Source organism: Rhagoletis pomonella, unplaced genomic scaffold (genome assembly GCF_013731165.1).
Source record: "Rhagoletis pomonella isolate Grant_MI unplaced genomic scaffold, Rhpom_1.0 Rhpom_scaffold_00008, whole genome shotgun sequence".
Taxonomy (NCBI): Eukaryota; Metazoa; Arthropoda; class Insecta; order Diptera; family Tephritidae; genus Rhagoletis; species Rhagoletis pomonella.
In genome coordinates this window covers 37,451,056-37,477,519 of record NW_023458562.1, presented here as the reverse complement: position 1 = coordinate 37,477,519, position 26,464 = coordinate 37,451,056, and the positions used below count along the sequence as shown (strand labels likewise).

Below are 26,464 nucleotides of genomic sequence, written 5' to 3'. Positions count from 1 at the left end.
AGTCATACATAAGAGTTTTATATTTCGACCAAAACATATTTGTTACAGTCAAGTTAGAGTAAACCAAATCAAAAATAAAATTAATTATTTAAAACAAATTCATTTAGCCTTTATAAACTACCATTTTTATTGCCTTCCAAAAAATTAAAACTCGCTCGCTTCCCCCAATAATTCTTAAGTATAACTAAGTAACCCATCGCATTCCAACACTCAGTGTAAGCTTCCCTATTCTCCCTTATACACTGGCTTGCGTTTCTCGGCGAATGCCTGCAAACCTTCCAAACGATCTTTGGTTGGCAGAACCTGCGAATAGCATATCTCCTCAATGGAGTAACCTGTGTTCAGGTCAACTTGCATGCCCTTGTCTATAGCCAATTTAGCCATGCGTACACCAACTGGTCCATTTGGTAATATTTCCTCAGCGATTTCTAAAGCTTTCAGGTATGCTGCATCCTTAGTTTCATTTTGTGGTACAACATGATTAACTATACCCAACTCTTTAGCCTCCTTGCCGTTTAGCACACGTGATGTAAAGATGAGCTCCTTGGCCAGTGCCGGTGAAAGTATACGCGGCAGACGTTGGGTGCCACCCGCACCGGGTATAATAGCTAGGCGTGTTTCTACCAAACCCATTTTGGTATCTTCGGATGCGGTACGCATATCACAAGCCAAAGCCATTTCAAGTCCACCACCAATTGCCGCACCATCGAGCGCAGCTATCGAGGGCATTGGCAACTGTTCCAGTGACATCAACAATTCACGTAAATTTGTGACGAATTCCGTAGCCTCCTCTTGTGTCATTGTTTTGCGTTCTTTGAGATCAGCGCCAGCGCAGAAAATGCCGGGTGACGCGCTACGTAAAATCACACAGCGAGAGCCGTTATCATGCTCCAATTCATCCAAAACATTTTCGAAAGCTTTAACCAAACTACGGCTAAAGGAGTTTTTTGCTTGTGGTCGGTTGAGGCTGATCACCGTAATGCCTTTGCGTTCCCCTCCGAGACGTTCAACTAAGATTTCTTCTTTTCCTGTGTCTGCTGTGGCAAAAGTGCGCAACGCGTTAAGTAGCCTGGGCGAGGTGAGACGTGTAAAGCTGCGCAGCATGTTCTTAAAATGTATATATTTCAGTTTTATAAAAATGTATTTTTATATAAAAATATACACGGACGTGATTACAAAACAATTATCGGGCACGTTGCTGTCAAAGCCGGTTAAATTCAAGAAAACCTGTAGCAAAACAAAAAACTGAAAACAGCTGGTCGGGCAGGGTCGCATTGGCGGAATGCCAATCGGAAAAATATTAAGGTGGAATTAGATGATGTCGCAGAGAGGTGAAACGGACTTTCAACGTTTTTCGGCAGCGCGATTCCAGCATTCGCTTTCGCTAATTTTGCTCAATTGTCGTCGTGATTAAGAGAGCTGTTTTTCGTACTGACAAATTCTTACAAACAAAAATTTATTCAGTTAAAATATAGTAAAAACTTGCAACTTCAGTGGTCATTTCGCTCCCTCATTTTCCTCTACTTTACAAGTTTACGTACGAAAACGCCAAAACATGAAAATTAGGATTTGGCATAAGTGCATACGATCCGTTAACCCAGAAAAAACGAAGACGTGGTCCGCCCTTTTTTCTGGTTGTAATGGTATAAAAATTGTTTGGTTCATACTTATATTGCTGGTGCTATGGAGTGCCAAAAGGGGCTGCCTTTACAAAAGGAGATTTTTTGACAGGGAACCCCGCCAACAAAGTAGATTCGTATCGTCCGATTACACTCCTTTCCCCGGTAGCGAAGACACTCGAGGCCTTGCTACTCCCGTACTTCACAAACCACCTGACCCCAGCGAAGCATCAGCATGGTTTCCGTAAAGTGCACAGTACAACAACAGCACTTAACGCCATAAACACTCAGATAACTCGTGGCCTCAACCGTAACCGTCCCTGTGAGAGAACGATTCTAGTAGCGTTGGACTTGTCAAAGGCGTTTGACACCGTCTGCCATTCCACGCTACTAGAAGATATAGAGACCTCCTCTCTCCCACAGAGACTCAAACGGTGGTCGGCAAATTATCTGAGTGGTCGACATTCGTCGGTAATATTTAGGGACAAAACGAGTAAGCAGCGTAAAATAAAACAGGGGTTCCTCAGGGTGGTGTCCTTTCCCCAACAAGGTCCTCCAGTCGCTAGCCGGCAGTACTTGGGGCAAAGACAAAGAAACGTTGCTGGCAACATACAAGGCAATATGCCGGCCGGTTTTAAACTACGCAGCGCCAGTGTGGTCGCCAGGGCCTAGTAGGACGCAGTGGACGAAGCTACAGACGGTTCAAAATACGGCACTTAGGACAGCGACGGGATGCCTCTTGATGTCGCCTGAACACCACCTGCACGGCGAGGCGCAAATGCTCCCAGTTAAGGAGCATAACATAATGCTCTGCAAGCAGTTCCTGATCGGGAGCCACAGAAGTGGCCACCCAAGCAGACAGCTGCTTGCAGAGGAGCCCTCGCCTAGGCACATCAGGAGGCATCTATATGAACTGACGGACGAAGTCCAGAGGTTCATTAAGCAACCTCTGGACCCGACAGCGTACAGACAGGCCCTGAACGGCATTCACAGGGACTCAGTCTTGAGTTATGTAGACTCTAGACCTGTGAATGCCGTTCTAGGCATACCACCCCCGGACATAGACGAGACAGAGCTTCATCTGCCTCGGGAGACACGCACTACACTCGCACAACTTCGCTCCGGCTACTGCAGCAGGTTGAACTCCTACTTGAGTAGGTTGAATGAGGATGTGCCGAATGAGTGTCCGGCATGCGGAGAGACCCCACATGACTCGAAACATCTCTTCGCATGCCCGGAAAACCCGACAACCCTAACGGCCTTGTCCCTGTGGACAAATCCCACAAAAGCTGCACGCTTCCTAGGGTTGCCGTTAGTGGAACTTGACGACAACGACTGAGATACCAACCGATCTGGGCGGGGTTGTTGTAGCCGCTACAACAACAACAACAGGCGATAAGCGCATGCAAAATTTGCCTTTCTCTCTACTCTGAGGCAAGGGATTTTTGAATCACTATTTACACGTGCGATTTTTCCAGAGCAATGTTGAATCGCCTCATGTAAACGCAGCTTAACTAAGTGCTTTTGGTCTCGAACCGTTTGGGTTGGAAACAAAAAAAAGGTGTTGAACACACCCTGTACTTCCGGGTGCATTCCATTGAATTCCACTATTGACAAGACTAGTGTTCGTAAAACTGTTGGATGGAGGCTAGACAAAAACAAAAGCGGTATAAAAACAACAAAAAGCGGAGTTGTCAAAAATTCTGACATTTGGCAAGTTCAGGAAAATTGTTATAAATTTATTGGTTTTCTGGAGCAATTTTAATATTCTTCACAATTCAATTGTTTGCACTTTACGATTGAAAATGAGACTTAGCCTTGGTTAAAATTGATAGAAATAGTCCTTTTCAACAAAAAAACTGTGGACTCTTCGAATTTGACGCAGCCTGCTTAGGCTGCTGGCCGATGACGTAGTGTTCCTTGGTGTATTGGTTGGCGGAGGCAGCAGAAAAGAAGGAAGAACCATAGCAGTACAAACACTTCGATAACAAAAAGACTTTCCAACGAGTGCAGAGTACTTTCAATTGTTTTGCATGTAAATACAATTTGATTATTAAACTAAGACTTTCGCTTTTGTTTGCTTCTATTTTTTGCATTTATTTCATTGTTTAAAGTATATTTTTAGCATTGACTAGCCAGGTAAAGAGCGTATTTCGTGTACTAACACTTGCAAAAAAGCATTCAGCTGTGCTGCTTGGTGAACTGTGACAGAACACTTAATACATTGGTGTTGTTCGGAAGGCATTATGCTACCGCGTACAACAGAACTTTTGCGCTTGTTGCATTTGAGGCAGCGTTTCTTTGGGCGTCGAGGCTTGCATGGAATGGAGTGTATCAATAGCATCCTGATTAAACGGGTTTGTATACGGAAATATGTCAGTTAAAAAAATAATATATTTAAAAAATATTTTCCAGTTTAATAACCGCTTGAACGCATATGATGTCATATATTTCGCAAACAAAAGGTTGTCGAAGAATTGTGCAATTTCTTTTATTGGGGGTCGCTCATACTCCAAGAAGGAAGTGAAGGTTTTATTGCATTGATCCACATAGTGTTCTATTTACATTTATTTGTATTATAACTACTTAAAGGCACTTTCTGCAACGGCTGTGTCTAGCTCACCCACAAGTATTGGCAATGAGGCTACATCAAAAGTGAAAACTACCAAAAAATCGGCTACTGAACCTAAGCAAATAATCAAAACTGCCTCGAGCGCCAATATAGCTCCTGCGCTACAGCCTGCAACAGGGGGTGAAACTACAAAAACATTAGAAATCAAAACCTCCAAAGGCCCTCTCTTAATCACGACGACATTTGAAGATTCCAAAATTAATGATATAGTGATTGAGAAAACGAAGGCTCCTGTTACAGACTTACCAATACCACCGGCCAAAATATCAGTAAATGAGTTGTTAAAGGAAACAGCGCAGGCAGCGGCTGCACAATTGCAAACGTCGCCTACAATAGATGCAGCCGCAACCGCAGCTACGGTGGCAGCAGCAACGGCAAAGGCTAAAGCAGCCATAGCCAAAGTCGTTACACCTCCAGAGGCAGTCAAAGTGACAGCAAATAGTGCGCAGGCACAGTCATCACCTACAGCTCAGATTACTGCAACGAGCACACACACTGCTGAAGCTGTCATGCAGAAGCCCGTATGCCAGAAATGACTTACTACGGTACGCATCATACTAAAATTGTTTTTTCTATTACATAGAAACGTGTGTTAGTAGACTTTAATCGCTCCTCCCTGGAGCGCAATTTTATTACACCAACGCGCGCAATGAGCGACTTTCTGCTGAAGGCCTCCGACCTAGACAGTCTATCAAAAATAAAACGACGCTCGCCATACGAACAAGAGCCACCCATAACCGTGTTTTGGCGCAAAGATGTGGAAGCGAAGGCTATAGGTGTCTGGGGTTCACGCGAGAATTTGTTGAAGGAACAACTTAAGCGTGAGATAGAACGAAAGAAGCATCAACAAAGTATAACGCGATTTAAAAAGCATTCTATCGCACTGGCTTGTTAAGGCATTTATATTTTGCAGATCTCTTCACAGTTAAGCGGCGTTTGCGCGACTACCGACGTGAAATCGGCGCACGCACGGTTGTGGTCGATGCGGAGCCTGGCTTGACAGGGAAATCGGGCAAAGTTGTGCTCATAGCAATTGGCATGTAAGTAGTATGTCTAAACAAAAACGTCAGTCAGTGCTATATTTTAATACGTTTGCTCTTTCGTATCACAGCAATAGCTTGAATTTTCTGTTTAAGGCCTGCGGTTGGGCGTATACCGGCTCACATAGTATGTTTGCTGAAAGCATACACTCACTGGCCGATACAATAAATCAACTTATCTTAGCCTATGGCATACACAAGTCCACACAAATGGCAGACTCGGATCATCCTTATGGCTATAGTAATATGAAATACGTTTCTTCGCTCATTTCGGGTGTTGGCATATTTTGTGTGGGCGCTGGCCTGTCAGTGTATCACGGCATCACAGGACTCTTGCATCCGGTACCAGTAGAAGATTTCTTCTGGGCCTTCTTTATACTCGGCGGTTCGCTGGTGTCTGAGGGCGCTACGCTCATAGTGGCTTTGAATGAATTGCAGCGCGCGGCCAAGTGTAATGGCGTATCGTTTAAGGAGTATGGTGGGTGACGACAGCCTTGCCTTTGTTTGCGTTATTTTTTAAATAAAAATAAATTAATATTTTTACGATAAACTTTCAGTACTGAGCGGTAAGGATCCCTGTGTTAACGTTGTGCTCACTGAGGATGCTGCTGCGGTAACGAGCGTAGCTGTGGCGGCAACCTGCATGGGGCTCACTTCATTTACTGGCTTGCCGGTGTTTGATGCTGTCGGTTCATTGCTGGTTGGCGGCATTTTGGGTGCCGTGGCCTCCTTTATTATCTACACAAATGCAGCGGCGCTTGTGGGCAAGTAAGTGTGGCTGTTTGGATATATATTTCTGAGCATTTACTATGGAGTTCATGTCCTTTTAGATCAATATCGGAAGATTTATTGAACAAAATCAATGCTGAGCTGGAAAGTGATGTGATGATTCGCGCCATACATGATGTTAAAGGTATTGATATGGGAAATTCACTAGTACGCTACAAGGTATATGACAAAGGAACCTAAAATAGGCGTTTAGATCAAGCATTGTACGAATGTTTTGTATTTTTTTCCATCTTTAAGGCCGAAATGGATTTCGATGGCCGCGAGTTGACGCGCTCATATTTGGACAAACAAGATCTAAACGATCTCTTACAGGTAATTGTCGGGAAATTGTCAAGGGTAAAAAACGAGAAATAAAACAGTCGTCTTGAAGTTACAAAATTGACTGAATATGTTTGAAAACACTATTGAAACAATTTTTTTTTTTGATAAATATGTAGTTCTTTTAATAATTTGTTCCCATTTCAGACAGTTCAATCATTCCAGAAAGTTGAAGAATTGGAGGCATTCTTACTCAAACACGGCGAAAATATTGTTGACCTCATGGGTGGCGAAATCGATCGAATAGAAATGAAGCTAAGGGTATGCTTTTTGTTGTATAAAAAAAAAAAATAAAAGTATTTCTAATTCCACATTTTTCTGCACCTTTCAGAAGAAATTCCCCGAAATACGACATTGTGATCTAGAAATTTTGTAAGCTGAATATTTAGACGTGTATTTTACCAATTTAGATACTCGTTGGCTCTCACTGATCGATTGGGTTTTAACGTACAGTTGTATACCCACATTGTTTGTTGTATATAAGCAAATAGTGCTAAATAAAATTATATGGACGAGCAATTTGAACGCTGGGTTGCATTAAATAAATGAGAAACCCAAGTTTCATGCTGTGAAACCACAATAATTTAAACTGTGTATGCTTGAACTAACTTTTTTTTTTACATTGTATGCATAATTAAAAGCAAATGACTTAATTTATTTTTAAAAAGAGAAATGAAAAATTGTTAAAATTATATGCTACATAAATGATTATATAAAATATATTTATTAATCAGAACTCAATAAAATATAATTTATGTTAGTTCAGTGAGATTTTTTGTTGCTTTAGTTTTTAGATCAGCACAATGAGAAACGAAAGCAATTCTGGTTTTAAGTTACACCTTTACTGCACCTTTTCAAGCAAATTCTGAGATGAACTGCACTCAAACGAAATCTAAACTAGAAAACTTTTGGGCCGACAGAGTATAGACATTCCTTAATACGGTTAGTTGAATCAAAAGCTGGCTGCATCCCAACGTCATTGGAAGCAATTAGTTGAAAGGCCGTTCACACCAGGCGATTGCTGCTTTCAACTAAAAGTTGCCTGTAAAATTGCCACATACGAACACCGTATAAGAGACATTCATCAATACGACAAGTCAAGACACACTATCCTCTTGAGTTCTCGTCTCGGTAATGCCATAATTTGAACCCAATCCCCACCTGTAGCAGAAGAAAAGCTCCAGTTGCCTTGTGAGACCCCCGTCATTCTGGACGTAGCAGGTTAATCTACTTATCCAGAATCAACACCGACATTATCCAACACATGTTCAGCTTGTCACTGGTCGCTTAAAACTACTCAACTAAGAACCCGCTAGCCCTGATCCGATTCCTCTGGAAACTTCCGAATTGCTGTAACCTTGAATCCGGTGGTAGTAAACTACAGAGGACTGGAGGAACTCTAGGACGTTAACAGTTTGATACTCATTAAATTCTTCGAAAAACGTATACAGACCCTTACTTAGAATAGTTCACACGAAGGTCCCCTAAGCCCTCTCATCTGAGTTCGACATCGTCCATGTTCCTGCGCTATATAAAAGGACGGGAATGATGAGAACACGTGGCCCAAACTGGCCACCTGTGAGAGACCAGTCCGGTGGATCTGCCAAAGCGTTCCCCCACTATAGTTACAATATCGGTCTGCATATTGTAGCAGCTTTAAACTGTTACTTATCCAGACTAGACTCGAAGTACCAAATATATGTCCGGCATGTGAAGGCTCTCCCCAAGACACGAACCCCCTCTTCAAACGCTCCCTCAACCCAACTTAACACACACTCATCTCCTTCTGGTCCGACCCCGACGAAACGTTTCCTGGGCCCAACGTATGTTGGGCTTGATGACAACGATTGAAGGATTAGCCGATTCTAGGCAGGGCTAAGATTGAACCGGCTAACATCGGCTCGGAGGAAGCAAACGTCTCACGAGACAATACATGGTTATTGCCAGCTCAGGATTGTGTAGTTACTTAAATCGACAACTCCCCCACCACACACCAAAGTGCTAAAAATATGCCTAGCAGGAAATTGTCGATGATACCTGACGAAGGTTCATTGGGGTATTTTTTCCAAACTTTAAGACATTATTGATTCTCAAGGTTTGATCAAACATTGAATAAAGATTGATTTCAAATTGATATGCAAGCTTTTCTCAAGTGGAGAGCTCAGATTTTTTTCGAAACTGAAAATTGGAATATGTATCCAATATGTGGAATATGTATGTTTATGTTTATTGGGATGTACCTAGCATATGCCCTTGTGGATAGCTAATTAAGTCAAGTGACATCTTGACTAGTTTTGGCTATTTTTCTTTTGTTTATATAATGTTTATATGTTTTTTTTATAAACATCGCCACATACATAAATCCACATTTCAAACATTGTAAAAAAATTGTGAAAACTCAACAAACTTTAACATTTGCACCCGAAAGTTTTTATTTAGAATTTTTATAAAAATTTTGCATATGCAGTTTTGTAACTCATTAAATTTTAGTAGGTCAAGGTGCAAATTTTAAGACGCCAGAGAAACGCGTCGATTTTTAATAATTTTTTTAAAATATGCTCGACAATTTCGTTTGTATGGGAGAAAATGCCTAGCAGCATCAGCAAAATAAAAATTATTTAAAATCAACGCGATTTTCTAGCATTTTGAAATTTGCACTTTAACATACTAAAATTTATTGAACTGCAAAACTGCATACCCAAAATTTTTCTGAAAATTCTATTTAAAAAGTTTAAAGTTTGTTGATGCAAATGTTTAGGTTTTTTGAATTTTCATCATTTTTACACGAGGTTTGAAATGTGGATTTATGAGGCGCTGGTTAGGGTAAAGTGCTAAACTATTATAAAAAATATATAAACATTAAATAAACAAAGGAAAAATAGCCAAAACTAGTCAAAATGTCACTTGACTTAATCAGCTGACCACAAGTGTGTGTATGTACTTTATATGCTGCCAGCTGACAACGACTCCTTTACTGTTGCTGACATTTTCTATTTACTTTTGCTTTTCAATTTGCCCATTTGCATATTCACGCCCACAGCGTCTGCGTGTTAAAAATTCATAATCAACTAATCTCCCAATTTGCATTTGATTTTCCTCATTTCCTAAGCCGTTGAACGCGGTCGGCAAAATTTTAATACAAATTGTCTGTAATAACTGTTAGAGAGCAACTGGTGCCGGTATTTGATGTTACAACTTTGTGTAATATTTCTTTAACTTTTGTTTAATATGGTTTTTTAGCAAACAAATCGAAAAGGCAAGCTTCGAAAGGCATAAACAGTAACATAAATTAGCAGTTGCGACGCTTGACATGAATTTCAACAGTGGTATGTTAACTTAACATTATGAATGTTAAATGCTTAACAGCCACCTGTTAACTTATTAAACGCATAAAGAGCTTGTGTTTGATGACTTTCGCAGCAGTTTAGTTCAATTTTCGTGTGCGTATTTGGTTTGAGATAAATTATTTTGGGCGTAAAGCGCAACGGTACTGGCATTACAGTTAGAAGAATCATTTTTTTTAATGAAAAAAAGCGGTGTTTTGATTTAATTTTAGGTGGAAAATATAAAAATTGGGTTATTATCTCAAATTTACCACGGCAAATTGTTCGGCTATAATTAAACACATGAAAGTGCGAAACGATTTGTCTATTGACTTTGAATACATTTTATACGTAGAAAAAAAAAGTTCTGTACGCGCCAGCCGTTGATAAGTGCATTTGTAGGTGGCATATCCGGTAATTTCTTGAGGGTTGTGTGTTCGATTGCTAACCGAATAAAAAAAAAAATAAAAAAAAAAAATAAAATAAAAAAAACTCACTAGCAACGACCATATTTTGGCAGGATATTGAGAGCCTTTTCGCCCCCAAAAATAATTGAAGAAAAGGACAAAATTTTGGCGAGAATCTCGGCCTTTAACTCTCAGTTATGCAAACGTTGCTCTACTAACATTGAGTATTACAAAAAAATAAATGTACATATGTATGTGTATGTATGCATGTATGCATACAGCAGTGTTATGTTGCCCTGGCGCTGGTTCGATTCAGTTTGAATTTAGCAGTGCGCGCCAACAGCCGACAGCCGTAAAAAGTGGCTGAGAAAAGCTATAAATAATAAATTTAAAAGGCGAATGAAATTAATTATATGCTAATTGTACTTAAAAGGTGGAGTGACTATCAAAAGCACAAAAAAGTAAGAGACCTTATAGAGCGTAGGTGAAATTTTCGCTTGTGAATGTTTACTTATTAGAAAGTATGAAATGAATCATGAAGAAATTTCAGTGAAATCAAAAAAAAATAATAATAATAATAGTAACAATAAAAGTGAAATTAAATAAAATAAAACAAAACGAAATGAAATAAAATAAAAATAAATAAAATTAGATTAAATAAGACAAAATAAAAAATTAAAATCAATTGATATTAAAATAAATATAAGTTTTTAGACATTAAAAAATTGCTTGAATCAATAAGTTAAAGCGCAAAGTAAAGCTATTCAATATACAGCAATTCACAGTGTGTTCGTGTGTCCAAGCTGTGTTACTAATTATTCAAAAAGCAGTGCATTGAATGCATAAAAAATAAATTATTGTTATTACTTGAATCGACAATGAGTGAAATAATTAAATTAAGATACATTAATCGTCAATTTAACCCATCAACGCCCAAGAAATTTAAATTTAAAGTGACAGACAGTTTTTAATGAATTTTTTCAGGGGGCGTAACGGTTATGATCTTTATAATAAAGAGCATAATTTAAAGGTTGAAATTGGGCTCAAATTGTTCATATCTAATCTAATCGTTATTTTTTGATTTTTATTTTTTCGAAATAAAAATTATAATTATTTTTTCCAACATCTCATAGCCTTTATCAGATTCAATTTGTTTAAGATTTAAAGCGGTCGCTAAAATGCAGCCTTTCTTATAGCGGTTAACCTTTTATGGGCCAAGGGAAACATGCTTTCCAAAGAGTTTCACTACGCATAAGGAAATTGTGTGAATCTATTTAAATTTTTGTGATACAATTTCAGAAATAAATATTTCTAGAGCTAATATAAAAAAATATATATATAAATACATACATTGTTGGAAAATATTTTTTGAATATTGAGCAATTTTCAGAAAAAAATTGGGGGAATAATTGGTTTCAAATTGAATTGTAAGAAAATCATATCTTTCTTATAATTTTCTAGGAAAAATCCTATGTTTTATCCTTTAAAAAGAATGAAGAGTTTCCAAATTCCTCAGGCATATGTATTTCTAATTGTAGGCTTACAGCCCATAAAGGGTTAAAAATGATCGAAAAAATAAATATCCAAAAATAACGATTATTCTTTTATCGAAAAAATATAAATAAAAGTTTAACCATTAGGTATTCTTGATAAAAAACATATATTAAAAAATGTCGTTATTAAAAATGTTGATGATCTATAAATAAAAAATTCTCGGAATTTATTAATTGTTAATTTCAGTCCATGATTTTTTTGGTGGTGGTTAAAATCTGGAAATACCCTTTTGGTTTTAAAAACTGGACATACAATTTTGGTACATAATTGAAAAACAGGACATAAATTATTGGTAATCAAGAATTGTACAAATTTCTGGCAACTAAAAACTGGACACCAATTTTTAGTGATATAAAAACTACGCATAAGGTTTTGGAAATAAATTTTTGGTAGGTAGTACAGTTGTGGTAGTCACAAACTGAACACAAACTTTTGATAATTTAATAGCTGACCATACATTTTTGGTAGTTAGTTAAAAAATGTACATAATTTTTTGTAAGTTAAAAATTGCATATAATATTTGGCGAATTAAAAACCTGGACATAAAATTGTGGTACATAAAAAACTTTATATCGATTTTTGGTTATTGAAAACCTGAACATGAATTATTGGTGTTTAAAACTGCACAAGAACATTACGTAATTTAAAAATTTCCAATAAAATTTCATTCATTTAATAACTGGATATAATTTTTGTGTAAACTAGAGTTTATTAATTAAAACGCTAGACAACAAACTTTGTTGAAACGTGACATAAATTTTTGGTTATTGAAAACATGAATATGTATGGGCTATTGGTGTTTAGAAACTGGGCATGAATATTATGCAATTTGAAAATTGGACTGGTTTTTTAGTAATTTAAAAACGGAATATAATGTTTGTGGTCACAAATTTTTTGTTAATTATAAAACTGGACATTATTTGTCAGTTAAAAACTGGATATATATTTTTGCAAATACAAAATTTTGCTTATTTTGATAATTTAAAACTAGAAATTTTTTGTTGTAATTTAAAAGCACAGCCAGTAGTAGATGTCAGTTCCCAGAATTTGGTTCAAAACACTCTCTCGAAAATGACCTATCTCAATATAAAACCAATTTTGGCAGCTCAGAAACTTCTTTTTTGAACCATTTGCTGAGATAGAGCGTTATTGAATCAAATTCTAAAATAGGTCGCTCTTCTGCCAAATTCTGAAATAGGTAATTTCTCAACCGTTTAATGAGATAGGTTGTTTTTGAATCAGACATTTTCAAAATATCAAAAATTTTACCTGTACTCAATTACCGAAAATATATGTTAAGTTTTGAAATAATTTCTCAATTTTTAAATTACTAAAACTTTTGGTCATTCGAAAATTGGACATCAATTTATGGCCAACTTAAAACTGGACATAACTATTTTTTCTTTAAAGGACTGGGCATACAATTTTTGTAGCGTTTACGTCTACCTTTCAAATTGCCGAACGCGTTTGCCTAGTTTTGTATTACCAAAAATTCATGTCCAAAAAAAAACCAAAAATTGATGTGCAGTTTTTAATTCAAGCAACTTCTTTGCTCGCGTCGATAATTGTAGAACTTTGTTTTTATGTTCATTAACTAAAAGTCGAATTCTTCACTTACCTGCGGGCTTACTCCATTTCGCATTTTTTGCTAAACCAAATTTCCCATACATTTTTCACTATGTGCCTGGAAACAAGAATATTCTTAGTTAAAAAAAATCGTAAATTTAATATACATATGTATATATGTATCGTAATTTTAATTCAAAAAGGCCCTAATCAACACTTTTTTCGAAATTGCGTTTTTCACAGATTTTGGAATGATGTATCCTACCTGTGTGTGATACTCTTTTTATAATGTTTTTTATTTCTACTGTAAAATAATAAAATTGCTGGTTAGGGCCTTTGTGTGCATGCTTTTATTCCGATAAATTGAAATTATTTTATTGGTTACAGTGGCGGAAAAATTAAGCTGTCTATGTGAAGTTAAAATCCCATTAAAAACCCCAAACGCACTTGGAATGTTCTACTTTTTTCACATATTGTTCAGAAACAAACATTTCTGCCATCAATAGCGCCTTCGAATTTATAGCCAATGTACAAATTTTTATTTGCACTACCGGCATGTAAGGGACTATAAATATTTGTTTATAAGTAAATATTTGGCTTTACTTTCCTTTGGTAGTAGAAAACGATCATAACAATAAATGAAGAAATGAATGCCAACCCGTTGTTGTTCCTTGTTTGGAGGTATTGTGTGACTTACACAAACACCTTTATGTATGTACATACATATGTATATTAGTCCGGGTCGGCTTCATTCGAAACAAAAAAGTTTGTAACTACGGCAAAAAATTACCAATAGCTCCCCTTTCGCACAGTGTGCAAGCTTTATTCGAAAATATTTTTGGGGTCATACGAACTTTCTTTATTGACACGCCCTGAAAACATACAAATCGAGTTTTCTTCATACATAAATTTTTTTACAAACTTTTTTTCGCGACTCATACTAATGTTCACACGAAAAAACATCAGAATAAAGGTGAATGTACTTCAGTGTAAAAAAAACATTCAAAAAGTATATATTTACACAAAGAATTACCTAGATAGTCAAATATGCGACCAACTCATATGTATGTATGTGTGTAAGTAGATAACACAGCTACTAAATCCACTTGGTAATTTTGTAAAAGTGACTGTGGCGCATTGAAAGGAAAGATATTACAAAATTTTTTGTCATTGCCAGTATTTTATCTCAAAAGGCGAACCCTACGCTGCCCAAATACATTTTTTTGGCGTAAATTGCCTTCTAAATATACTTTAGAATAACCGGTGCTACGGTCTAGTGTATGTATTTGCATACGTACTTAAGCAAATTTAGTTTCTTCGATGATTTTTTAATAAAATCCTCTGATTATATTTACAACTAACGTCCATTGATTATTTTTTTTTTACGAATCGCTAACTGAGTTTGATGTGTCGCAAAAGATGTTTGCTTAATAATTCAAATAAATTATATGTCACGTATTTTACTAAAACTGTGCCAACACAATTCGTGCAAACGAAAATCCATTATTTCCACTGTTAAATTTTGTAAAACTGTAACAAGCGGGACACAAAATAAATCAAAATTTATGTAGCTCAAAATAAAGAACGGTGCAAATATTATTATTTTTTCCTTGAAGAATATACATAAATGCAATCTTTAAGATCTTGTTCATTTAATAATTTATTTTTCCGTTTTTTTCTTACACACTGTAACTGCATGGCTTTGAACGCAGTCGCTTTATTTCCACACATATGATGTTAAAACAGATTGTACTTTATTGATATGCAGAGTCTACTGGCCACGCAAAAAAAAAACAACAATTATTTGGGTGCCAGGTGTACGAGTGCTTGTGTGGCGAATATTAGCAGTCGGTTCTGTGTTCGATTGCTCAGCTACGTAACCATAAGTTAGACCAATTCCCAGTTGCTGAGCTTGCTTTCTCCCTTTATTGGTGGTCATCTTCAAAAAAAAAAAAAACCGATGTACGTATGTATATATGCGTATATTCTTACAATGGAAAGAAGTATTGACACAAAGAACTTTTCACAATACATGCAACAATTTTTAATAACATTTTTTTCCGCTAATTTAAAAAAGGGTTAAACTACAACAAAAACGTGAACATAAAATTTCTTTGTGCAAAATGTTACATACCAAGGGAGATTCGTTGAGATTTTTTTGTTGAAAATATTTCACAGTTTTTCCATATAAAGGGTGGAAGAAAAAGCGTAAAAAAAATTTCCAAAAATCAACGGTAAGTCCTAGCTAGTTCAAACTTGCTACACTCAAATTCAATGGACTATAAGCCAGCATACCCGAAAAAAATTTTTAATCAAATTCGCATGAAAATATATGGAATTTTCCTGAGTTTAGCACGAAGTCTAGAAAATATATTTTTATGTTTTTTGTTGTAGTATGAACCAACAGGTGGAAATCTTCCTCGGAAATATTTTCGACTGTAAGCCTTTTTAAAACCCTTCAGTTTGATACCCACATTGCAATATTTAATTTATTTTAACAATTTAACTGATATAAAATTTTATAATAGGTCGCAACCCTCCCACAGATATTTTCAAAAGTAAGTTCTTAAATATTTTTAATTTGATACCCATACAGTAATATTTCATTTATTTGTTCACAATTAAATTGAGTTTAAAATTTTGAAACAGGTGGCACCCTTTTTAAAAATTATTTTCGACTGTAAGCCTTCTTAAACTGCTTTGGTTTAAAACCGTATTGTAATATTTCACTTGTTTTATTAATTTATTTAACCGAAATTTCGCAAACAAGTGGCAACCTGATTTAAATGATAGCGATATTATACCGAACAATCCAAAAACACCTCGAACAAACGAACATAATGTAATTTCGAAAAAGGGCATGGCATATTCGAATTCTACTTTCGATTCTAAGCAAAAATGGCGAACAAGCTATGAAATGAGATTTGATCCTCCCAATTTTTAAAAGAAAAATTTTTGTATTAAAATTTTTTCTGAAAGAAACTAATTTGCATTTACACTATTTTGTGTTTTCTTCATTCAATATACTTTTTCTTTTGAAAATTGGGAGGGTCAAATGTCATTTTTGGTTTATAGATTGTTCGCCATTGTTGTTTAGAATTAATCGTGGAATTTGAAGTTGCTATACATTTTCTTCGAAAATTTTGCTCCGAACAAATTACTCCTCCCTAATGTACATAAAAGTATATAGATTAGCGGGAAAAAATTAAATTAAAAATTGTTTTATATATTGTGAAAAATTTTCTGTGCCAACACTTTTTTCTGGCAGTGTAAATATTTATATATATCGTACTTTTTGCCAATGTAATTATCCTATTGTGATTACTTAGATGTAACTCAATTTTTTTTTATCGAAGATCGATTCATACGGAAATATCCATTTACAACAATAAACAATTTGCAAACCGAGTCATTGTCAAAGCTTTGACAGCCGCATCCGCTTTTTTAAGGCCGATAGATTCACGTGGAGAAGAGAATGTCTAAATAAATTGATTTGCTTGAGAAAAATGTGATGCGTACAGTTACAGACATTTCAAACTGGACAACAATAAAAAATTTTGTTTAGCTAAATATTATAATTCTTTTATCATAACACTGGTAAGCTTAGGTTGTTGGGCTATGTTAGGATAGGTTATCGCGGCTGCGCTCATCCAACGTTGCACACTGGCCGGAATTGGACTTTTTTTTGGCATAAATTCAAGATTTTTATAGCGATATATTCTTGATATCAGTTACTTTTATAAAAGTACATACATACATATATTAACCAAAAAATTACCAAATAACAATTTGAAAGTTTCAACCCTGTGCTTTCAGTGCGCTTTTAAAGTCGTGTGTATGATTAGCTGTTATTTTGTCAGAATTGGTGCAAGGTTGCGTTAATATAAATAAACAAAATTAGATATAGAAAATAAAGGTCAAGGTCTGTCTAATAAGAATTAGTTAATTTGCATATTGTGTGTGTGTTTGTTTGTTGTTATTTAATGTGTTTGTAGTGTAGTATTTAAAGAAAAAAACTAAACAATATTTTTGTGTTCCGTGGAGTAGAACTAGCAAGCTGACAAGTGATGCCGCGAACTAATAATAAAAAAAAGCTTAATAATAATTAGATTTTATTTGAGTAATAACAGTTTTTGTTAATTTTTCCTAAATTTAACATTTTAAGCGAAGTACACCTAGAAATCTATGTTAATTTTTATCCTCGAAGTTAGGTTTTTTTCAAGGACTTTAAAATTTGTAGATAATGCACCTACCCGCACCAAGAAGACTACGATCCCTTTAAATATAAAAAACTCGATAAATATTTCATACAAGTTTGGATAATATAGTACGTAGAGAAAACCAAATTCAATTACCTAAAAATTTAACGTCAAGCATGGAAAGAAAAGGTTAACGGGTGTCCTAATAAATATGTATTTACATGGCAAATTTTTCAAGATTTTTCCAATTTTCAAAATTTCTTTCTTTCAGCGCCAATACAAAATGAGTCCTACGAAATCAATCCCCACTATACTACTGCTCTGTTTACTTATCTTGATAGCACAAAATAATGCGAGTAATAACCAAGAAAAACGTCCACATATCATTTTCATTTTAGCAGACGATTTAGTAAGTACATATGTACATAAAAAATTTAAATAGTATTTTGATTTGAAAATTTACTGGCGAAACTCATAATAGATTACATATTAACGCTGTAGGGCTTTAATGATGTCGGCTTCCATGGCTCAGCGCAGATTCCAACACCTAACATTGATGCCTTAGCGTTTTCCGGACTCATATTAAATAACTACTATGTAAATCCAATATGTACACCCTCCAGATCGGCGCTAATGACAGGAAAATATCCAATACACACGGGTGAGAAAAAATGTGATGCAGTAAAAATTCTTTAAAAGTAAAGATGTTTTTAGGCATACGAGTTTTTTTTACCCAATTTTTCCAAATTTGCCCAAATATTTCAAGTGATTCCTCTTAGTGCTAGTAAAGCATCCGAACTAAGTACGAAACTTTATATTTCCATTCTTTCGTCAGGCATGCAACATACAGTTTTATATGGCGCGGAACCGCGTGGTCTGCCATTGACTGAAAAAATTTTGCCACAGTACCTGAACGAATTGGGGTAAGTAATAGCTATACATAACTGCCTTTTTTTGATTAGATAGCATACCGCTAAATGTATACAAAATTTAATTTTAATGAATTCTTCTAAGTTTCGTTTTAAAATTTCAGTTATTCATCTCATATCGCCGGTAAGTGGCATTTGGGTCATTACAAAAGTGTTTATACGCCACTACAGCGCGGCTTTAAGACGCATGTAGGCTTTTGGACAGGACATCATGATTACTTTGATCACACGGCTGTGGAGCATGGCATGTGGGGATTGGATATGCGAAAAGGTAATTGCAAAGCAGACTCAAACTTTAAAATTATTGGAATAGATAGTTTTGGTTCGGGTTGGTTCGGTGGTTGTCCCAGATAAGGGATGCAAATGGAAACCTAGGTGATTGTCTGTAGTGATGCCACATAGTTTTTGAGTGGTGACCATTCTTAAAAAGCTCCTCAAGGTTAGTTAAGAAATGCGAACCAAAGAAAAGCAACAAAAAAGTGTTCGTATGTATATTTATTTCTTCAATAAAATTTCTGTAATGGTAAAGCAAAATACTATTTCAAGCAACAGAAATAATGAAAAATATTTCTTGCGATTATTTTTTGAGAGCTGTAAATAGCGCTTTGGCCTCGTGAAGGCTGTGCAGTATTTTCTATTTTGTTCTGTATACAGAATAAATACATCTAAGAAAATTTCAAATAAAAAAAAGTAAATAAAAAATTTAGGATCCGCTACAAGGGTTTGAAAAATTATAATGTTTTTTATCGAAAAATTCAACAAAATTCGGACTTCGAACAAATTTCAATAATATACAGACTTCCACAAAAATTTCAAAATTAAAAAGAAAAATTGGATCCGTTACAGGGTGTGATTATTTTTGTTTAATTCACAAAAATTCAACAAAATTTGACTTCGAATAAGTTTCAATAATATGTCAAAGTTATCATATTTCAAGTAAATTTGTTTTGATAAAAAAAATAAATTTTTTTCACACCCTGGTAGCGACGGCCAAAAATCTGTTTAAAATTTTGAAATTTTCGTGCATGTCTTGCATGCAAAAAAGGGGTGCCCCATACAAAATTTAGAAGTTGACATTTCAAAGACCACCCTACTGCACAGCCCATTAGAAAGAGCTGAGCTGATTCCATCTCAGCACCGTGCTGCCTTGAAACGTGAATGCCATTTATATATTGATCTGTCAAAACCCCAACAAACAATGAGAACTGTGGTTTAGCAGCCCTCGATCTACCAAAGGTCAGTCTTGCGTTTACATATAACTTACTGCCATACCTAAACAAAAGCGTTGGGCGGAGCGGTTTCTGACGCCTAGCGTTAGCGCCGAAGTGGTATACCTAAACAAAAGCGTCAACGCTACGTCAAATGCAGAAATAACACCAACAATAAGCATAGGTTTGTTTGTGTGTAACACGAAAATGACAGTTTCGCCGTTTTTTGCAGCCAACTACAATACCTAACGCCCTGTCAAAATCGGATTTTCCAACCGCTCAGCGTTGACGACGCGTTGTTTCGGTATGTTTCATACAAATTGTATGGGCATGAGAATTTTTTGACAGCCGGACAACGGTGACGCTTTTATTTAGGTATGGCAGTTAGTCTTCGCCCAGCGCTCGCTGAGCTGACAGCAGGCCCATCTGTCCAAGAGTGCACCACTGTGGTACAAAGGGGGCCCACCTCCTCCATATGCGGTGATAACGTTTCAGGGCCAACCATGCAGTTTTCCGCAATGTCGCTGTGGCCCCCAACCCAAAGTAGCCTAATAAGGAAATACTCCGACATAATTGAGAGGAAGGCCAGACACTTCCTGATCAGTTTTAAGTGTACTACCATTGCCTTCAGGGCCCTGACAGCCGCTTGTCTAGCAGAATATTTACACGCTCACCTCCCTCTCACTGGGTCCCATACTTCAGCAGTTGGTCCACTGCTTTTTTACTGTCAGCTTATTTTGCCTGAAAAGTCTGCAGCAGTCCGGAAGCCTGAATTTAGTGTTGATGGACTCAATTAACACTCCTCTCGCACTGGTTCGACCCTGTCGAAACAGTAGGTTTCCTGTTCGCGCCGTTAGTTGAGCTTGACGACAAATATTGAGAGATTATTTGACTTTAGGCAGGCATAGAGCTTCTGTGGGAGTTAACCATCCAACAATACTAATTTGTATTCTATTCTACTACACACTTTCAGGCATGGACATTGGCTATGACTTCCATGGCAAGTATACCACCGACATAGTAACCGATGAGGCGGTAAGAGTGATAGCCGATCATAATGCAACCGCACAACCGCTCTTCCTCTACGTTGCGCACGCTGCAGTGCACTCAGCAAATCCATATAATCCACTACCGGCGCCAGATGAAGCAGTGGCAAAGTTAGATAAAATTGAGGATATGGGAAGGCGAAGATTTGCAGGTAAAAGACAGAGAAAGAAGCCGCGATCTCGTTACTCAAAAATGCATTGTTTTCTAAACAAAATCAGTTTGATGTTATGTTGGCTTTCTCATAGTTACACATGCAAATTCATCGCATAATTAACGCTAATTTTGTTATGGAATTCAAATCAATTATCTAATTAAAAATTTACATAATGCAAATGTAGACCAAGTAAGGGTGACAATGTCGCCTGCATGTCTGCTGCAAGAGCGCTCATCTACTATTTTTCAAGCTAACCGTTGATCGCGCGTTATGAGTCAACGAACTTTGCGCATTTGTGGGTCGACTAAATGATCTTTAGTATTTGTTGTATTTGTTGCTTGTACTGCGACACCTTCTTCTTATTTCCTTTCTAATATTTGCCCCATTTTTTCGGACAGCTATGCTCACACAACTGGATCAGTCTGTCGGGCGTATCGTGCAGGAATTGCAAGCGCATAAAATGCTACAAGACTCCATCATCGTATTTAGCACAGACAATGGTGGTCCACCGCAAGGTTTCAATCTCAACCACGCTTCAAATTGGCCGCTGCGTGGCGTTAAAAATTCTGTGTGGGAGGGTGGCGTGCGTGGCGCAGCGTTGCTATGGTCGCCGCGTCTACAGAGCCGGCCGCGTGTAGCCGAACAGCGTATGCATATTGTCGATTGGCTGCCAACATTGCTGAGCGCAGCAGCGGCAGCTGGCGACGCTGTACAAAAGCAGCAGCAGCCGTGAGTATGATAATTACCTACGAACATTTATTTGTGTGATTTGTTCACTCGTTTACTTTTCCGCTTATCGCTTAGTAACGCTACGGCTGCTCTGGACGGCGTTAGCATTTGGAATGCGCTGTCGCGTGATGAACTATCACCGCGTCGCACCATTCTCCATAATATCGACGATATTTGGGGCAGCGCAGCACTCACTATGGGCGATTGGAAGCTTGTCATTGGCACAAATTATCCCACCATGTGGAATGGTTGGTATGGTCCGCCGGGCGTGCGCGATGCTAACGCTTATGATTTAAAGACGCTACAACGTTGCCCCGTTGGTCACGCTTTGGCCAGTTTGAATATGACACCCAGCGTGGCGGAGGTGATACGCATGCGGAAGGCAGCGACAGTGGAGTGCGTGCTGGAGGTGCCGCCGAATGCTTGTGATTATCAGGAGAAGAAGCCATGCCTTTATAATGTGCGCGACGATCCGTGCGAGTATTACAATCAGGCTGAGAAGTAAGTGACGTCGAAAAGAATTTGTTTCTATAGAAATTTCGAATAAGCTAAAAATTTTATTCCAATGGCCTGGAATACGCTCTCTGAAAAACCTCATATTTCGAAAAAAAATTAGCTCTCTGATTTTTAAACAGCTGCGATAAGATTTGTGGTATCGTTCCTTCCTACTGATAGATGGCTAATAAAGATTAGAGGGAATTCTTTTTAAGTTAAGAGTGCATAAATATTTTTTTTTTGGTATTGCTGGTAGGGTTTATTTAATTTTCTTAGTACACTTAGTTTTCCAGAGGTCTGGACACCTTTATACGCCTTGTAAGGCTACACGACAGTGTTGTGCAGCCAGCCTAGGCAGTCTTCGTTGGATCTTTGACCTCTTCATTTAAAACCCCTTCATCATGATAACTCAGAATGGGGACAGTTAAGCTAGTAGATCGAACTGCCGCGTAACTAACCACAGGCTACGGCAGAGGAGTAAATGAGACACAATCATTTTTCAGGCGCCTCAACCTCTTGAAGGCAGGAACACAATGGATTTGTCATATGTGTCGATCACAGTCAGGTGTTTGTCAGCAGTCGTAACCGCTTATGGAAAGCAAATAACTAACCAGACCTTCTAAGATTTAGGAAAATGTAAGCTTTGCCTTACATATAATATCCTACTGACGCTACTTGATACGAGTTGTTTCTAATTGCATTTTTATGACATTTAGTCAGCCTTGAGATAATTGTTATTTGAGGACACAGAGAGGCTTATGCACGTCTTTAGCCTCAGAAAACTCACACCGTAAGCTAAGTGTCATCAGGACGTTTTCCGTTGAAATATGAAAATATGTAATCTCACCGCATGAACCCCGATAGGACAGTGATGTCTTAGTACACCTACCAGAATCGAGAGATACGACTTTTCGAGTCTAGGGATATCCCTAGGCCGCCCTGGTCCACCCTCGGCCTCGGCCACCTCGCAGTGGCAAATGCCCTGGCCTTCCCCCCGCCTAGAGGGCCATCTTTCCAAGAGAAGTCCACAAGTAGCCAAGGGAACTTCGAGTCTCTCTTTTATTGGGGATACCAAGTGCTGGATGAAAACAATATGGCTAGTCTGAATATGTCTGAATCTTTATGTTGTTGCATACTTTATTTTATCTGAATTTAGGCTAACGAACATTTTCAGAGTTAAAAAAAATTAATAGCCTCTGCAGGCTATTTGAGTTAGTCACGCTGCCCTTTCGTTACCAACGTATCGCACTCAGCCACTCAAGAATAGACTTCAATAACTCAGTTAAAAGTATTGACTTGCTGAGTTCTTAGAAACAGAACGCATAGGTTCCTAAGCACCAAAGTAAGAATACTCAGGTATTCGATCTAATATTCGCGTCGTTTCGAAAGTGGAGCTTCACAGACGCGAGAACGAATAGGCTAGGCTAGGTTAGGTTAAGTAAGTTTGGTTTAGGTGAGGTTAGATTCGTAGTTAACCCTGTCAAGCCATCTTCTTTCAAGCATGGACTTTTACACATTTTTTTCTTCTACTTCCAGATATCCACACATACTGAAAATCCTTTTAGATGAACTTGAACACTTCAATGAGACTGCTGTGCCCGCCGCCAATAAACCAGACGATCCCCGTGGTGATCCGCGCCTACATAATTACGTATGGACAAACTTTGGCGATGTGGTCGATAGTGAGATTGCGGGCCAAATTTTATGAGTTGTCGGCTACTAAATGATAATACCTTTTTGTATAAAAAACTTCAATATTTTTGTGTTTTATTGTAACATTTGCTTGTCCATTTCATTGATTTAACATAACCTAAGTTATAAGTAATACATAGTATAAAACAAAATAAGAAACGAATATTTAGAAGGTAAGGAGCACAACTTAGCATAGACTCACAATTAAATGAGTTATATAAGATATAGAAGTTTGTGATATCAACAATACATTTAAGTTAATTGAACACAGTCAAAGGAATGTGACTACTTTTACGTGGAGATGAGGAATGTGAATAAGATGGATAAAAAAAATATATACGAGATAATGAAAATGAGAATATTAAATGGGTTTTGGTGTGATTTTAGGATTGCCATAGCGTTTCCTAAATCTTTGAGTTAACTACATACTTTTCTTATTTATACGCCACATGCATTTTGTATACAAAAATGCCGTTATACACGCACTAATTGCTAACTAGAAGATATGCAAAATATTATTATGTTATTAATAGTCTAGTGTTATGATGATTGAATACGATTATGAGTAATGCCTTTTTATGTATTTATGTATGTATGCAGGTAAATATGATGAGGAGCGCTTTATTTTTCCACGCCCGCCGTATTATCGTGGGCTCGTTGTCCGCTATCGATAGTCTCTGGTCAGTTATTCGCGTTGCACTTTACATACGTAAACAGCGCCTAATATCGGTAACCATTGCCATCATTTTCGCCATTTTGACCACCAGGTCCAAAGCCATTCGGTCGTCCACTAGAGTAACCTTGTCCATCGAGATTGTCTTGACCACCAGGTCTGCCATCTGAATAGCCATTGCCGTTGCCATTGTACTGGCCTCCGCCATTTCCATTGCCATTTGAGTAACCATTGCCATTGCCATTTGAGTAACCATTGCCATTGCCGTTACCATTTGAGTAACCATTGCCATTACCATTGGCACCCGGTCGCCCGCTTGCATAACCGTTGTTACCTAAATCTTGTCCACTTGGACGGCCATCGGAGTAACCATTGCGGCCGAGTCCTTGCCCACCACCATTGCCATTGCCATTGCGTCCTTTACCATTACGACCGTTGCCATTTCCATTGCCATTAGGACGTCCGCTCGAGTAGCCATTGCCGCCAAGATCTTGGCCATTCGAATAGCCACCATTACCACCACCAAGTCCATTGCCATTTTGTTCATAGTCATAGCCGTTACTGCCGCCACCTAGACCACCAGCGCCACCGTTAGCTTCACCTTCATAACGAATTTGTGGTCGATAGCCTCCCTGATCGGCTTCATAGTCGACGATCTATGTGGGAGCATGCGTGTGTGGCAAAGGAGAATGTTAAGAGGATGAGAAAAGAAGAGAGATAATAAAAACATATATGATGTTAAGAGATACTTTCGTCGCTAAATTTTAGCTTAATAATAAGCAAACAACAAAAATCGCTGCCTAAAAGTATGCTTGAAAATTTGCTGCTCCACAAATTCACTTATTGGAATGTTGCATACTGTTAGGAGCCCTTGACATAACTAATTTTGCAACTCGCCGATAATCAAAAGGAAATTGGAGTTCTGACATTTAAATCAAAGTATCTTTAGTAATTAAAGAAATACTTTTACAGCACTTAAAAAACACGTTATTAAATTTGTCCTTACTTGCTTCCTTCCGTCAGGCAACAACACATTGTACTGCCCAGTTGTATAGTCGCCATCACGCATTTCCGAATGTCCAAAGGACAGACCACTCGGGATATCTTCAACTTCGTAACTAAATTCGTATTGTGCCGGTTCCTAGAGAATAATAAGGGAAATCGGAAATGCAGAAACGTACTGACGGACAATAAATAAAGCAAGTTTCGTGTGAAGAGTAAGCGAGTAGCGAATAGTGTTACGAATGTCCCAATTGAAGCATTGAATTGGAAGGAGACAAGTAAGAATTTGTGTAAGCGTTAGGAGACACTCAGCAATGAGCGCTCCAAAGTGGGCTGAGTGCGTTAAATGGCAGTGTTCAATGTGTGCGAGCGAGTTTTCAACTGTGAAAACATTAGCATGTTTCGATTTTAACCTTAAGCATTTTTTACTGTCTTACGTGTGCCAAAAACCATTGTGTAGCTCAGAAAGACTCTCAGCGAAATTCGTTCAGCAAAAAAGTATCTCAAATAATTTGCATATTTTAAAAACCCTCGTGTAGCCAATATACCTAGCTTGAAGCTTATATATAAAAACTTTTTCCACTTACGCCACTTTCTCCGCTATCTCCTCCACCACCCTGCGAGTAGTCGTAACCATTATCGTCACCACCATTGCTACTGCGTCCGCCGCCATTCCCGTTTCCATTGCCATTGCCGTTACCATTGCGACCACCCAGGCCTGGTGGTAGGTATTCCTGTCCCGGACGTCCACCTCCATTACCGTTTCCATTGCCATTACCATTCGTGTAACCATTACCGTTACCTGAAGCTGGCGGACCATAACTGTCGGATGGCCTCTGGCCACCACCAATTCCATTACCGTTTAAGCCTGGTGCGCCATATGCACTCGATGGACGTCCACCGCCGTTACCGTTGCCATTGCCGTTACCTCCCAAACCAGGTGCGCCGTAAGTAGAAGAAGGCCGTCCACCGCCATTGTCGTTACCGTTACCATTGCCCCCGGAACTGGGCGCGCCGTAAGTGGATGAGGGACGTCCACCGCCGTTACCGTTTCCGTTGCCATTTCCACCTAAACCGGGCGCGCCGTA

General features: G+C 37.8%; 4 protein-coding genes across 8 annotated transcripts in view; 1 reads left to right on the top strand and 3 right to left on the bottom strand.

Annotated features, from left to right (window-relative positions):
- The window catches only part of LOC118744797 (proton-coupled amino acid transporter-like protein CG1139), a gene marked incomplete in the record, with an annotated part of 239,955 nt that overhangs the window by 67,717 nt on the left and 145,774 nt on the right, over nucleotides 1-26,464 (bottom strand). Inside the window, 1 exon segment of the mRNA XM_036478140.1 lies at nucleotides 13,301-13,366. Coding sequence (XP_036334033.1) covers nucleotides 13,301-13,324 — 24 coding nt within the window.
- On the bottom strand, nucleotides 103-1,107 carry LOC118744800 (methylglutaconyl-CoA hydratase, mitochondrial). Its single transcript, XM_036478144.1, has one exon. The coding sequence runs from the start codon at nucleotides 1,102-1,104 to the stop codon at nucleotides 226-228; it is 879 nt and encodes a 292-aa protein (XP_036334037.1). The 5' UTR covers nucleotides 1,105-1,107; the 3' UTR covers nucleotides 103-225.
- On the top strand, nucleotides 3,285-24,050 carry LOC118744794 (zinc transporter 9-like). Of its 5 annotated transcripts, none has more exons than XM_036478134.1 (13): nucleotides 3,285-3,654; nucleotides 3,745-3,976; nucleotides 4,035-4,148; nucleotides 4,212-4,772; nucleotides 4,835-5,102; nucleotides 5,165-5,291; nucleotides 5,363-5,769; nucleotides 5,849-6,059; nucleotides 6,122-6,239; nucleotides 6,318-6,392; nucleotides 6,546-6,659; nucleotides 6,730-6,770; nucleotides 17,719-17,833. In XM_036478134.1, exons 2-13 carry the CDS (start codon nucleotides 3,866-3,868, stop codon nucleotides 17,732-17,734), a joined length of 2,163 nt encoding a protein of 720 aa, XP_036334027.1. In that variant the 5' UTR covers nucleotides 3,285-3,654; nucleotides 3,745-3,865; the 3' UTR covers nucleotides 17,735-17,833. The 5 variants fall into 5 exon arrangements, with proteins under 5 accessions (XP_036334027.1, XP_036334028.1, XP_036334029.1 ...); XM_036478135.1 differs by having other exon boundaries at nucleotides 3,734-3,976; XM_036478136.1 differs by lacking the exon at nucleotides 17,719-17,833 and adding an exon at nucleotides 7,186-8,532.
- LOC118744796 (pro-resilin) overlaps nucleotides 24,251-26,464 on the bottom strand; it is a 2,625-nt gene continuing 411 nt past the window's right edge. Inside the window, exons 1-3 of the mRNA XM_036478139.1 lie at nucleotides 25,964-26,464; nucleotides 25,381-25,515; nucleotides 24,251-25,030 (exon numbers count right to left, since the gene is read on the bottom strand). The exon at nucleotides 25,964-26,464 is cut by the window's right edge and continues 411 nt beyond it. Of these exons, the coding sequence (XP_036334032.1) occupies nucleotides 24,422-25,030; nucleotides 25,381-25,515; nucleotides 25,964-26,464 (1,245 nt within the window). The 3' untranslated portion in view covers nucleotides 24,251-24,421. The remainder of the gene's footprint in view (nucleotides 25,031-25,380; nucleotides 25,516-25,963) is intronic.

Coding starts and splice junctions, on each gene's coding strand:
- LOC118744800 (XM_036478144.1), bottom strand. CDS start 1,104: ATGCTGCGCAGCTTTACACGTCTCACCTCGCCCAGGCTACTTAACGCG.
- LOC118744794 (XM_036478134.1), top strand. CDS start 3,866: ATGCTACCGCGTACAACAGAACTTTTGCGCTTGTTGCATTTGAGGCAG. Junction 3,977..4,034: donor ATAGCATCCTGATTAAACGG/GTTTGTATACGG, acceptor AATATTTTCCAG/TTTAATAACCGCTTGAACGC. Junction 6,060..6,121: donor GCAGCGGCGCTTGTGGGCAA/GTAAGTGTGGCT, acceptor ATGTCCTTTTAG/ATCAATATCGGAAGATTTAT.